The 15,245-nt window shown below is 32.9% G+C and overlaps 2 protein-coding genes across 5 annotated transcripts in view; both read right to left on the bottom strand.

Moving 5' to 3' along the window:
• The window catches only part of LOC144856508 (uncharacterized), a 31,944-nt gene extending 20,459 nt beyond the window's left edge, over positions 1-11,485 (bottom strand). For 3 of the 4 annotated variants that reach the window (XM_078714516.1, XM_078714515.1, XM_078714513.1), the window contains exons 1-10: positions 10,864-11,485; positions 8,368-8,516; positions 7,461-7,556; positions 6,241-6,313; positions 3,570-3,664; positions 2,884-3,003; positions 2,344-2,593; positions 793-904; positions 486-586; positions 98-201 (exon numbers count right to left, since the gene is read on the bottom strand). In XM_078714516.1, the coding sequence (XP_078570642.1) occupies positions 98-201; positions 486-586; positions 793-904; positions 2,344-2,593; positions 2,884-3,003; positions 3,570-3,664; positions 6,241-6,313; positions 7,461-7,556; positions 8,368-8,516; positions 10,864-11,401 (1,638 nt within the window). In that variant the 5' untranslated portion in view covers positions 11,402-11,485. The remainder of the gene's footprint in view (positions 1-97; positions 202-485; positions 587-792; positions 905-2,343; positions 2,594-2,883; positions 3,004-3,569; positions 3,665-6,240; positions 6,314-7,460; positions 7,557-8,367; positions 8,517-10,863) is intronic. The other variant, XM_078714514.1, reaches the window with a different exon arrangement.
• Positions 1-15,245, bottom strand: part of LOC144856537 (small ribosomal subunit protein mS25-like) — a 125,301-nt gene that overhangs the window by 58,790 nt on the left and 51,266 nt on the right. The gene's annotated exons all lie outside the window — the stretch shown is intronic.

Below are 15,245 nucleotides of genomic sequence, written 5' to 3' on the forward strand. Positions count from 1 at the left end.
GAGTGTACAAGTTATAATACAACAAGAATCATGAAAATCTCAATAACACTATGCACAACAATTTTTTTTACTCTCAGTAAAAGAAAATAAAGCTTACAATTCTGTGTTTTTGAAGGTATGAAATTAGGTTTTGTATCTTTGTTTTTTCACCAAAGCTGGATTTGCAGATACAGTTCAAGTAGTATCTGCCATTCAATTGTACTGAAAAAAAAAAAAAGAGTATGTATAAATTCACAAATGATAGGCTGCATAAAAATGTAAATGATTTTGATGATTCTTTCTAATCCTTTCATCTTCCAAAAATTAATTTTACTGATTTTTGTACAATGCATAATCATTGCACCAACAAGATACCTGTTACTGCAACAAAGTAGTGAAATTATTTAGCCTGAAAAATTGAACACAAAATGTATTAGCAATATCAGTCAAATTTAAAATTTAAATCTGAAACCTAATTTAACAAGAGATACTAAGAAAATAAATACCTTCCAATAAGTTCTCTGCTGATACGTTGAAGAGTTGTTCAGGCAACTGAGTTTTCAACCGTTCAATTGGCACTTTCATAGTCAAATCTAGGTAATTTGGTCTAAAATAAAATTTTGAAAAGAGGACATTAATACTGATATTTATATTACTATTTTCTTTTAAAAAGTCAGTAATTAAGTGAAGTAGGTTAAATAGGTTTCGCAAAGTTACAAATACAATAACAAAATGGATACGTCATACATTTTAAGCTAATGTAAAGTGTATTTAGTTTTATTAATATCACAGTAAAAAGTGTGTGTGACTTACAACTTGAAAGGAATTATAGGAACTCCTTTTGAAATAAGTTCAACAGTAAAAAGAGGATTCTTCTTATTGGTCAGCTTGCCTTTCCAAATAATGTAACTGTCAATCATACCTGCTAAAGACAGAAATCCTTCAATCAATATTCAATCAGTAATTTTTCATGTACATATAAATATATATACAGTATTGTACACCAAATTTAGAGTTTGAATTTACTATTTTACCACATTGTGTCTTTTGTATTTTTGTTTCTAATGAAGTGAATATTTAAATAAGAATGTATCAGACTATGATACAATGGTAGAACATGGTAGTTGTCGATTGTTCAAAAAGAAAAAAGGGTTTATAGAAGTTAGAACATTTTAAAAATAATTCAAATAGAAATACAAGCAGCTCTATTTTTCAAAATTTTTTTACAGATGAGCCCAAGGCTCGCACTTACAATTTTGCACCCCCGGACAGCAACCAGCCTACGCCTCTGTGATTACTAATATACCTCGTGGGTATGTTTTACGTTCGCGTATATTTTCTATGCTACAATTTATCCAATAAATATAGGCATATTGTAAACTTTAAAGTTCACTTCATTTTTAAAATTGAAAGAATGGATTGACACAGTCATCGCATCAGACCTTGTGCAGTATTTTATTTATGTATTATAAAAAATGGAAAAAGTGGCTACCATAAATCTGATTAAAATGGCCTCAAATGATACTAGAACGCATTGCTTCCGGGGCCTTCCGGGTTTCCCCCAAATTGTATAAACGGAGCCTGGTAAAAACAGAAAGACTGTTTATGGGTTTAATGTTTTAAAGTAATATGCATTATTTTTACTAAATGTCACAAATTATAGGGAATGGGTCTAAGTGTTAAATCAAATAATAACGATGACCTTATTCTTATTCAGTCTAGAATAGATGCATATGTATTACTAGCTAGGCTTAGTTTTGTAGGCCTAGCTGTTAAACATTGGTAACGTACGAACATCATACGCTAGCTATAGGCCTAGCCTGACGTATAGTTGCTGTATTAATTGTCTTTCTGTTTTTGCCAGAATGCGTTGATACAAATTGTTTTGGCCTCACAATCGATCGAAAAGTGGGTGAATTACAGAATAAAAAAGAAAATATCAATCCATGTGCAATGCATGTTGGGATTTATAGCGGGCGCTTAAATTATTAGAATTGGCTTTTAACATTTTTAGCCGTTTAAAGACAAAAAAAATTAGTTCAATAGGACCATAGTATTTATTTTTACATTAAATGTAGTTTGTGACCTTAAATTAGATATAAAAACGTAGGGAATGGGACTTTTAACTTGTTCAATCGATTGTTTTTCCTGACCAATTATACGTTATGCAACAAAAAGAGGTTTAAGACTCCTTTGAGTAGGCTTTAATTTTAAAGACTGCTTACAGGTTAGACCGCGGTATAACAATGGTCTATAATAAAGACTATTTGTTATATCACGAATTACAGCGCTAAAACCGTTTATAGACCGCTTATAGCAATCCGCCCCTGATACTGTCATTGCCTAACATTTTAACATATATACCTGACTTCTTGGTAAGGGTCTTTTCTTCAATTACTGGTTTTTTCACATTCACAGTTGATTGAGTCTTGGCCACTGTGTTATCTGAGGAAGAACTTGTAGACGGCAAAGGTTTTGTGACAGTGGATGGCAAGATTACTGTCTTTGGCAAGTCTTTTTGAACCTCTTTAACGTTGAATTTTACAACTGCATATGGATATGCATGTCTTGGTCTGGCAACCATATCTTCGTCCCCATACTCGTACAAATATACCTTTTAAAACAAAATTTAAATGTTAGGTACATCCCGATATTAGTAAGTCATGATTTACTAGTCAATACAATGGGAATCATTTAAATTGTTTAAATGGTTAAATACATGCCGTTCAGTATTAGTTACTGAACGGAAAAGCTATATTTTGGCGATATTAAATGGTTCTAAATCGTCCAAAATCAGAGTGCTGACTTTTTAAATTACCTAGTTGGACCACAGACTCCTGCATGCCTGTTGATTGATCAGTATCTGAAACTAATATCAAATTCATAGATAGTGCCACTGTTTACCTGATTGACATCATAATTTGTCTTCTGTTTTGCATTTTTTGAAATATGACAGTCATAGTTTGGGGTTGGTTCTAGAGTAACTGTATTTGAGTAGCTTTCCTGAATTGATTTTACCTTTCCCTAATAAAAATCAAAAATGTAATAAAAAAAATTAATAACAAGATCTCTGATGGTTCCGATTCCTGTTTATAATTATTTGGTATTAAAATAGTACCGTATTGTGTCTAATAAACGCCCCATTTATGTTATAAATGTATTGTCAATTTTACTATGTAATGTTGTTTTTAAAATTTAAATTAGGAAGTTGCAATGTTTTCAATGTGTTCTTTTTGTATTTGGAGACCCAAATGGAAATAAGTTTTTTTTTGGGTTATCCTCAGTTCATTCAAGTTAATATGGTTTTCTTGTACTTTTCTTTTTAAAAATTGTCTGTTTGTAAAATTGAATAAACTGAAAAAAAATGAAATGAATAGGTCCTTTACAAAGGCGAGTAACTCATTGTGAAATTAATATTTTCTCTTACTAATTTAAGGTCGCCAGGCTCCTATGGACTGAATACACGTATGCTATTCTATTGAACACTCATTATAATATGGAAAAAATCTCAGAGGGGCGTTTATTAGAAGCAATATGGTAAGTATTTTATTTGTTTGTTTATTGAATGTTGTATTACTTAAACATATTACCTTTATTATTCTAAAAATAACCAAGAAATGTTCTTGAGAATTTGGTACAAACAAAGCAGGTCTTACAATATCAGAATGACGGCTAACATACACACCTGAAAAGTAAATTCAAACAACAAATGTTAGTAAAGCAATTTCATAAAATGTTTACATCTAAGGATGTACATTATATTTACATAGGTTAGTCCTCTTAAAAACAAGGTGCTAATACACTCTGAAAAGACTAAATAAAAAGAATGGGGAAAATAAGCAAGTTTAGTTTAACCCTCTCATCCTCTTTGTAATGATTACTACCTATACTGGAATTTAAGTAAATCCCACTTACAAAGTCAAAAAGTAAATATCATTTATCATGTAATGTTAATTTTATTGAAAGACCTTTTATGTGCCATACAATTTGTATTTTAAAAAACAGAATTATACAAGAAAAGATAAACTGAAATTTAATCAAGACTTATTAATAAGACCTGTGAAACTATGCAGGGCCATGATCATATTATCTTTGGAAAAGCAAGCCACAAAAACATGAGGCCATTTGTTATGAACAAACTTCTCTATTTTCCGTGCACATGTTTAGTGTTTTTTTTTTTTTTTACACCATATTTAAAGAGGGTGATCCATCCAGCAATTGCTGATCATTAGGGACCCTCAGAGGTTCACAAGACAAACATATACAAGATGCTCTACATAAACAAAGTCTTATTACAAGTCTCTGGGAGTGGAGTTGTAATTTTGTCCTTAGAAAAAATCCTGACATGTGACGGGACTTGAACCCAGGACCCTTGGAGTGGTAGCCAAGCATCATAACCACCAAGCCACAACTCCAATCCAAATTATTGAAACCCCGCAATGGCCTATACAGACTAAGTGTGCAATATTTTTTCTCAATTCTACAAACGATTAAATATATATATTTTGTTCATTTTATTTTCTTCAAACGTAATTTAAATGGTTAATAAGGATTTTCAAGCATTCAAAGGCTATGGTTTTTTTTTCTTTTACTGCCTTTCTACGGTATACAATGAGCAGCAAATATACAGTACTTCGCGTCCACTGAGCTTTTAACTCTGTAATTTGTCTTACTGTTTTTAAAATGTATAATTAATAGGCCATAAGTGTTTTTCATGCATACAATCAATGCCCTTTGCAAAAAAGCCATATACGAACATATACAATTTACATGTTTTGTGTATGTTTCGAACGAATGCAAAAAGGGACTGTCGCACTTTTTACAAATGACACATCAAATTTGCAAGGATGATAGCGTACGTTGGTAGCTATAGACTTTGACATTTGTTACTTGAATTTACTCTTTTATAATAATGTTCAATTTACTATACTTTATTGTTAATTTTGTATATATTTATTGTATGAAGGCAATTTGCAAAAAAAGTCACAATAACGTACATGCATGCAAATCTGTACCGAATTGTTAAACGTAATAAATTAATAGAACAGAATTGTGATGAAACAAACATTATGTCCGATTTATTACCTGATGCCGTTTTCACTGCAGTTATAATTAATACACTACATATATTTTTATATTCGACTCGCATGAAACAATTTTTGAAATTCTATTTTGTGGATTTTTTTCTTGTAGTGTACCTCAAATGAAATAGTTTTTCGCATTAACACGCTTGGTATTTTTTTTACCAGAGGGGGGCTTGTACGTAATGGAATTGTTTTTTCAACGATCGTTCGGCTCGCATGAACACAAATGGTAATTTTCTTACAAGAGGGGTGCGGTGTACGTCAAATAGAATTTTTCTTTTTTTTCGAACGAACATTCGGCTTGCATGAACAGTATATTAAATAAATATTCTGTATTCCATCTCCATTTTACGTTCTGCTACTTATATCACGATGTTAATTCTATGTGAACGCTCTTCCTGTTAACGTGATATTTAACATCATGATACAAAAGCACGATAACATCTAAATGTGAACGTGGTTATTGTTTATTAATCTAAATCAAATTCTTTGTGTACATACTAATATGCTAATTAAAGTGTTCATGGGGAATGATTGTGGGTTGAATTAATTTGGTTCAATTGTTTGCGATTATTTGTGACCTGAATTTTGCATTTAATTTTTGTACAGTTTACTTTATATTGAATATATAGGTCTATTTTTAGTTAATTTTTAATTGAATTTTATGTGAATTTATGTATAAGCATGGGAATTGTCTGATTAATAAAATACTATACAATAGATTATATGTAAATGCATGCACAACAAATCGCATAGACGTCAAGAACGGGTTTAGGAAATTAAAAACCCTCTTTATTCGATCAATCTTCGGACTTGTAATTTGTTTGGTAGACGTATTGTTGGTAGACGTATTGTTTCTCAACGATTGTAAACAGACCTGAATCGGGAAAGAGATTCTCCGGATACAGTAAAAATATATCAGTGCATAACGTTCGTAGACTACTTGTGCAATAACATTTATTTTTTAAATGATGACTATATTTGCCTGCATGATTGAATCGTGAAATTCGCTGATGTAAGAATTTTTTATTGCATTTATGGCTGTTTTTAGGCCTACAGCTTTGACCTGTCTACACTGCCGATGGGATAGCTGAAATCTATGTAACCTCAATTTCACGAATATTTTGAATGATGAACAGCAGCAGGCCCGTACCAAACGTTATTGTACTATACTTACCCATGGATGGATTTCCTAAGCATTTTATCAACGATGTTTTAATTCTTAAACCTCTTGCAGCAATTTCTTTTGCCTATAAACAGAAAAAGAAAGAATAATGATGTAAAGATCACCTGTTTAACTAACTTTTTGTATGTAGCACTATTTATAAACCAACTAGAACTTACTTAGTAGTACATTTTGATTCAGGTTCGCAGTATTTACTCAATAACATTTACATGGTTCATACACATGTAAGCTAGTAAAATATCAGGACATTTCAAGGACATTTAATGTCAAAAGTTTAAAATTTCAAGGATATATAACATCAATATTATTAAGTTCAACAGAATAACAATTTTTAATTCTTAGAATTTAAAATTTCGTAGTTATGATGTTTGTCAGAAAATTCAAGTACTGTAGCCACTAAAACATACAGTTAAACATGCACGCTTTTGTATTATGACGTCATCGACGAACATATAAAAATTGAACTTAAAGTCCAAATGAATACGTATTGGCGAACGGCCTAGAAAAAACATATATTTATACGCTAAATACTTCATAGCCGACTTTACATAAGTACTGTCTCGTATGCTATCCAAAAATTCCTCGTCAAAATCACTTTCTGACAAAAATACAGGTTAAAATAACCAATATGACGATAATGAAGGCACCAGTAATATCAAAGTACCTGCCAAGCCCACACAGTATTAAACCTACCATGCGCCGTGGTCTCAATAACTAGACTCCTAAAAAAATTGACATTTGAGGCGGATGTACATAATAATATTTACATATTAAAATAAAGAATATTTAAAGCCTGATAACATGCAACATGCAAAAATTGCTCCACCACCTATTATGGCCGCCGTGCGATTGCGTTTTGAAAATGGGTAGGTGTTTTCCAAAGTCATTTTTAGTGCGTGGATTTCAATTCGCGTTTTCTACTAAAATATTTAATAAACATAGATTAAAATATATATATAAATAAACCCTTAAACAAGATCTTTCCAGACATATAATTTTGTCATTCTTATCCAATGTTTGCAAATCGATTTTCTATGCGCGTCTTAGAAGTCTTTATTTTTAGACAAAAATCGACTAACATAAAAAAGACAATAACTACAGACTTGGGGCAAGTGTAGTATAGTGCATGGTTGTTGTCTAAAAAGGTAATTGTCCGGGGTAGAAAATGTTGAGGCATTCTCTGTAGTAGTAGTAGTAGTAGTATCACTTACTGTAGAAAGTATTGGACAGTAGTAGAAGCCATAACTATCTTTTAGTTCTTTATCATTCCTTCCTTCTTCTTTCATTTCCCTTTTCTTGTCCAAGAACTAAAACAAAGTGATTCAATAGATGAGTGTTATCTAACATTACCGACGGACACTTTTCCAAAACATTTGACTTTTATCAATTTATAAAACTATTCTGGTGGGAGGTTTAAATTCTTTGTATGTTTTTTATGCAAGTATATTTATTTATCTTTTTTTTTATTACACCTTATTTATAGAGGATGACCCTAAACAGCGTATGCTGACAATCAAGGGGGCCCTCTTGATGAGTGACAGTGGCTATGTGTATACTAGTACACCTGGGTAACCCCGCTACTCGTTTCGAAAGATGTACTAGGTTCTTTAAAGTGCACATGAGCCAGATGTGTACACTGGACCTACGGTTTATAGTCCTTATCCAAGAAGACTCATTCTACCACCAGAACCATGCATATATAATTTCTATTGGTAAAGTAAATTCAGTCTCAACTAAAAAAAAAAGTGAAATAATCCAAAAACGAAATTGTTATGGACGGACACTTTTTTGAGTCACGGACGGACACTTTTGCTCCTTCAAATGACTAATTGGCTACAAAAAACATGGTAATACCTATTCATTAACATAGTAAAAAGTTTAAAAGTTGTTATATGATCCTATTAAACAGTTTAAAGTATAAAATCTCATTATGATTCTCATTAGCATTGGTAGTTACACTTTTTGTTTTTGTTGGTGCTCCTATTATTTTTGTTGACCCAATTAAAAAATGCCTATAGTGTGTAATATGTCCGTCCATAACAAAAATATAACGGATGGACATACATTGTAAATGGGTCTTTTAATTGCATTTTTTATTTAATTGGATTTTTTACTAACCTCCGTCAAAAGCTGTTGGTTATTCACAATGTAAGCTGTGACATAAGCAAATCTGTTCTTTGACATCTGATCTCTATAATTCTGCATTAATATTGGGTGGATTTCTTTCAGATACTCTCTTGAATCTAGTTTCACCTCTTGGAGTAGCTCTAAAAGTATATAATTTAACTTAATCAAAATAAAGGGATTGAAGAAAAAAGTTGAAAAGATAATAATTATAAGTAAAAATAATATAACATAAAATTGCAACATATATTTAATATGAAACCTTCAAAATCTTTAAGGATCCAATCAGCAACACAGATCTTCAATACTTTTGCAATGTTAGGGAAATTGGCCTTTTTAAGGATTGGCGGTTAGTTTAGGTAAGGGTACATCTACAGTACTGAATCCACACCAAAACCATGCACCTAAAATCTCAATTTTGTTATCTTTGACAGAGTTGGATAACATGCACTGGATTATTTAACTCAATAGGGAAATATGAATCACATCAATTAGAAAAGAAAGGCCAACTTAACCATTTTCATAAAGAAAAATACTAAAGCCATCTGTACTGGGAAATGGAAAAAACCAACCCATGATCGCAAAGTCACCCCTGCAGTCGCCCCATTACAAAGTCGTTCCTCCGCACCCACACCATTGCATGTTTCCGCCATGTAAACATTAAAACAGTTAAATTTCAAACATTATGTGCGATTTGCGCAATGATATTCTAGCACAATTTGAACACAAAAAACAGTGTGTGGCAAAAGCATAAGGAGAAGCCCTGCCATGTAGTCTCAGATTGCACTATCTCGGCAACGCTCCCATGAGAGGAAGCCCCGCCGTAATTACTCTGCGGCTGCACTACTAACATGCTAGCTCACCAGGGGGAAACCCCCGTAATTATTCCATGTTTGGACTACCAACGTGATAGTTCACCAATAGAAGGGGAAACCCTGCCGTAGTTACTCCAGTTTTTATTTTATTTTTGTCATGATAAAATTATAAAGATGTTGGGATCTAAATTATTTATTTTACCGTGTGGATATTTTTTATTTGGTCGATGAATATTTATTATAAATAATTACATTGTTTTATTTTACAGGTCTAGGAGAAAGATGTTTGCCTTCAAAAATGACAATTTGTAAATTAAGATTATAATATTCAGCACACAGTATGTTAACAGTACATATTATTAACTAATGTCTTACACTTTACAGGGAAGGTAGACTAAATATGTGTCTTTTATTTTATATGCAACAACGTTTAAACAATTTATTGATAAGCATTTATTTTATTTTACTATTAGTATTAGTATTATTAATGAACATTAATAGGCCTGAATAAAGCAATCCATGATAAAATTGCACCATATTCCAAATCCATGGTGTTAAAAATGTATTCTATCAATTAATTTCAGTTATATGCATTATCATGCATGTAACCTTATTAATTCTGTCAGAATCTTTATTTATTTATTCTTTCCTTAGCACTATTTTGTCCATCAATTATCTTGATATCAGTTTAATCTAGCTATGTCAATTTTTCAGAGTATATTCCTTATGGCCAGGAATCGATGTGGTTATGTTTTCACGGTGTGCTATGAAAAATTACGTGGTCTACAACGGAGTCTGGCAAAAATAGAAAGACAATTAATGCAGCACCTATGCAAGTCAGGCTAGGTATATAGCTAGCGTACGATGTTCGTACGTTACCGATGTTTACCAGCTAGGCCTACAAAACTAAGCCTAGCTAGGCTAGGCCTAAACACCGTCCACGAGAGGTCATTCGCCGCGAGCTACTTAGGTAGTGCATTGTTTCTCACTTTTTATCATAATTTACCATAAAACGTACATTTAAGACAAGGAATGACCTGGTTTAATGTTTTTAAAGTAATATATAACCTATGTATTATTTTTACAAAACGTTACAAATTGTAGGGAAGGTGTCTTTAATGTGGAAGAATTTTCATCAATTTCGCTTGTCATTTCAACCAATAGTTAATTATAACAACAAAATAAAATTAATGTTTCAATAATATAATAAACATCACTCGCGGGAGAGAGAGGGGCGACGGTGATCGACGACTTGTGTGATTCTTACGCATGCGCAAAATAACTCTGTGTATCTAGCAAGATATGCATGTGGCTATGTGACTTACCTTTTGGTGACCATGACGCACCCATTTTGACGCACTGTGACCATGTTTTTTATGATATTTTGGGTGGTAAAAGTGACAGACATTGACACACCATTGGTCATTGATTTGACGTACCATCTAGGTTTTTTGACGCACGCCTGCGTCAATAATTTTGTGTAAATGACGCACCCCTCTCGGGGGTCGTATAGTGGGTCATACTTTGACAAGTGCATAAAGATCAAAAGAATTAAGTTTACTTCCTTTCAGTATCAATCGGCCAAAACCTTTACAACAACTTTACAGCATCTCACTCACTCACAAACAACGTAAATACATAATAATAAAATAAAATGTGTTCATACTAAACTTACCCTTGTCATTTTTTTGTTTGCGTGGAATAACAAAAGGTTTTTTCAAAGGTGCATAAGGTTGTCGTTTTTTTACATTTTCCAATAGTTTTGTAGTCAATGTTCTCTTTTTAACTGAAACAACTTCAACATCGCTTCCGGATCCAGTTGCATCAAAGGAAGGCGATTTTCTTGAAAAAGTTGAGTCAGACTCAGGTTCAGCAGAGGCATTTGTCCTAATTTGGTTGGTCTCCATGTTTAAATTTTGAACGTTAGCATTTTCGATTTCTGTTGATTCACAACACGATCTGGGAGTTTCATCACAATTTATACTTATAGACCTAGGCAGCAAAAATTTAGTCCTAGGCCTATCAATCAAGGAAGTGGCGATAGGCCTATCCCCTGTCTTTCTGTTGCAGCAGGTTTTGCCATCGACATCTCCCGCGATCAAATCATGTGCAGAACCTCTTTCGAAATTTTCACCACTCTCAATATTCTGTGAATCTTTACTGAGGTCACTTTTCAAATGTTTACTTACTAGCCTATCAAAAACATTTGCCATAGTTTTTTTATAATATCTGAATCTTACAATTTAAGCTTCCTTCCTTTTATACCATCAAGCTTGCTGGCTAGGCCTAGCTAGTAGTTTTTTAAAACGCCATTTTTGTTCATTGAAAGAATGGAGATGTACGGGGCGCAGTTTGGTACACTAAATTATGTGACGGAATTCAATTCGGACACATAACGCTATCAACAAACCATAATGTAAAATATACAGAGATGGTCAGGGACTTAATTAACTCTTCTCATACATAATTGTTACAGACGGTACAGAAATAATTAGGTGTTAATAGTATATTATGTACTACATAATTAATTCTGTTCTAAAAAATACATTATTGCTTATCGTGGACTTGAATTCATTTTATATCGACAAAATTAAGTCTGTGTTCTGTGTCGAAATAATTAATTGTGTACGCAGATAATTCATTATATATGGACAGAATTAATTCTGTGTGGACATAAATCATAATATAGAGAGACACAGAATCATTTCTGTGTCACACAATGATCGTTGTGCCGAGGTCTTGGGTGTCTCACGTAAAGCCTATGTTTTAAATGGTGTTTCAAACTGCACCCCGTAGTGTGGTGTGCATGCGCGAGAGTGGCTGCTGCTGCATGTGTGTCCTCGGTGTCGGCTCCGCATCGTGTGCTCGTCCGAATCCGGGACGATTCGACCATGAGACGATTCGATATTTTTTTTTTAAAATATATTTTCATATGTTAAAGATGTATTGTCCCCCTGAAAATATAATTCTTAACACAATTTTTGTTGAATATGCCATTTTAATGTAACATAATAGTTATCCACTTTGACCAAAAATTGGATCGAAAAAAGATGTATTTACCTGAAAAAAACTTTAATTGAAAGCAAAGAATGGTCAAATTGGCTGCCAGCCAATGGTTTTTGGTGGACATATATTTTGTCATTTTATAAGTTAAAATAATTTGTTTTTTCTACGGAAGTGATTAACATTAAAACTACAAAATAACATATTCAAAGTCTGATTTAATTAATCTTTATTTTTCAAGTTTTTGGGGGACAATACATCTTTAATACATTGTGCTCAAGTGGACCAAATTTATAAGACTATACTATTGTCACCTTTCATTACTCGTGAACATTATGGCATAACGTGTAGTGCTCTACTAACTATCGTTTGGATTCTCTCAGCTATACTAACTGGGGTTCGAATGTGTATGGATTTATTTTTTTAAATAAATATAAAATGTTTTTCTTTTATTTTGAAAGAAAGATATTTAGAGAGTCAAGTTAATTTAGGATAATATAATGTAAAATATTAACAACATCAAAATTCAACAGGGTGGCGTGTTGACTAACAATTTAATGTCAGAAAAATGGAATTATAATTCTCTTCGTTACGTTTTTAGAAAAGAATTTATATCTCATCGTAGTTTGTGGTATGTCTGCGTTGTTATGCAAATGAGTTTGTGCAGGTGTAGTGGGAAAGATGGTATTGTTAGTCATTCGCGGTCAACACGCCACACTGTTAAATTTGATTTTTGTGCTAAACATAACAATTTACAACATCAAAAATCGGGTGGCGAAAGCCACAGAAAAATAAAAGATGTTATGGTATGCTCTCCCTGCCTCAGCATTAAGGCCAATTGAAGCCAAATGTGCTCCTTAATTTTTTAGTACTCTTGGGTGGGCTTCTTTTCCAGATGGACTTCTTTTCGAGATTACTTTCAAACTAAATGAGGGGATCTGCATGCTAGGTTCCCGCTCGGAGAAATTGTTTTTTTTACATGATTTGAATAATCTTCTAATGTAAAGATTAACAACATCAACATTCAACAGTGTGGCGTGTTGACCGCAATGACTAACAATACCATCTTCCCCACTGCACCAACTCATTTGCATAATAACGCACGGCATACCAACTGTTCAATATTTGTATGGGGGTCGCAATCAATGGGTGGGTTGGATGGATGGCCAGGCTTGTTCAGGCTGCTATTGTTCATCATTTAATGTATCAGTTGATTTCATTTCATTTAGGCCTAATTTATGCTCAAACACAGTAAAATGTAGTACATGGTTTGAAATAATTTTCGTTTGTTTAAAGTTAAAAATTCACACACAAACTGTGAAATTATTTATTACAATAATGCATATGTATTTAAATAAATAGAGATAGGCTAATACACTAGCCAGGCTAGGGCATCTTTACACATTTATATTTATTTGTTCTTAATTTTAGGTGTTCTTAAAATTGAGGGCGCCAAACATAAAATTTACAAGATCAGAAAGAGGTGGGAAGCCAAAAAAAATGATGGTGTGCTCCCTTGCCTCTAGCACGGTAAGGCTCTCTCACAGCCTTGGGGGTACCACACATCAGATGCTTTGATGTTATTGCCTCATGATGTGTGGTGGAAAGGGGGACGTTTAAATCTGTGAACCCCAAACACAGAAGCTCGCATAGCTTTAACTCTTTTCCACCGACCGGCATGGGGTTTGAACCCACGATAATCGTGTTCCACGACGCTCTACCGACTAAGCTATCCGGCCCTCCGGTTAATAGCAAGGTTAAAACTATATTCGTTTCCTCAAAATGACGTCATGAATATGCAAATTTATGACGTAACGATTAGAATGACGTAATATGAAGCGCGTATAAGACTATACTATTGTCAACTTTCATTACTCGTGAACATTATGGCATAACGGGTAGTGCTCTACTAACTATCGTTTGAATTCTCTCAGCTCTGCTAGCTGGGGTTCGAATCTCTACGGATTTCATTTTTTAAAAAATAAATATCAAATGTTTTTTTTTTTTTCAAAGAGAGATATTTAGAGAGTCAAGTTAATTTAGGATAATATTATGTAAAAGATTAACAACATAAAAATTCAACAGGGTGGCGTGTTTAATGTCAGCCTTTTCTAATAATTTCACCAACTTTTAAACAATTTGATAATGGAAAACAATTTCCGTATTTCCACATTAGGAATAATACACATTAATATTTAAAAAAATCGAAATTATTTAAATTTAAATGTTAAATTTTAATATCATAAATTTTAAAACAAGATTGGAAGACCCGGGCATTGATCCCGGTACCTCTCACATGCTAAGCGAGCGCTCTACCATTTGAGCTAGTCCCCCAGTCGAAAAATCTAATTCCATGTAGGTCTAATGTGATGAGCTCACAATGAACTGTTGTATGGAGTGAGTTCGTAATTGGTTATCCGCACTTGGCGGATAACCGCTTGTAATTATTGTCAGGATCCTTTTCTTTCTTATTCTTCTTTCTTTCCACGAATTTCTTTCTCTACACATAACATTGAATAACTATATCAGAAAATTGACCTCTATCTGAAGATGTCATAATAAGGTTTTCGGTGCTGTCCAAGTTGCGCAGCGTAACATACGCATGATTATACGATTTTTAAAAAATTATCTTAAATTCAGAACCAAAAGACATTTGTTATTGAAACTTAAGAAAATGATAATTTATATCAAGGGTCACATTTCTACGGAGTGAAAATGGCGGGTTTATACACAAAATTACGCGCGCACGCGTGTTTAAAATTTTAAAATTCGAAAAGTCAAATTCTAAACTATGATGTAACGATTAGAATGACGTATATGAAGCGCGTATAAGACTATACTATTGTCACCTTTCATTACTCGTGTACATTATGGCATAACGTGTAGTGCTCTACTAACTATCGTTTGGATTCTCTCAGCTATACTAACTGGGGTTCGAATGTGTATGGATTTATTTTTTAAAATAAATATAAAATGTTTTTCTTTTATTTTGAAAGAAAGATATTTAGAGAGTCAAGTTAATTTAGGATAATATAATGTAAAATATTAACAACA

The sequence above is a fragment of the Antedon bifida genome, chromosome 11 (genome assembly GCF_963402885.1).
Source record: "Antedon bifida chromosome 11, ecAntBifi1.1, whole genome shotgun sequence".
Lineage (NCBI taxonomy): Eukaryota > Metazoa > Echinodermata > Crinoidea > Comatulida > Antedonidae > Antedon > Antedon bifida.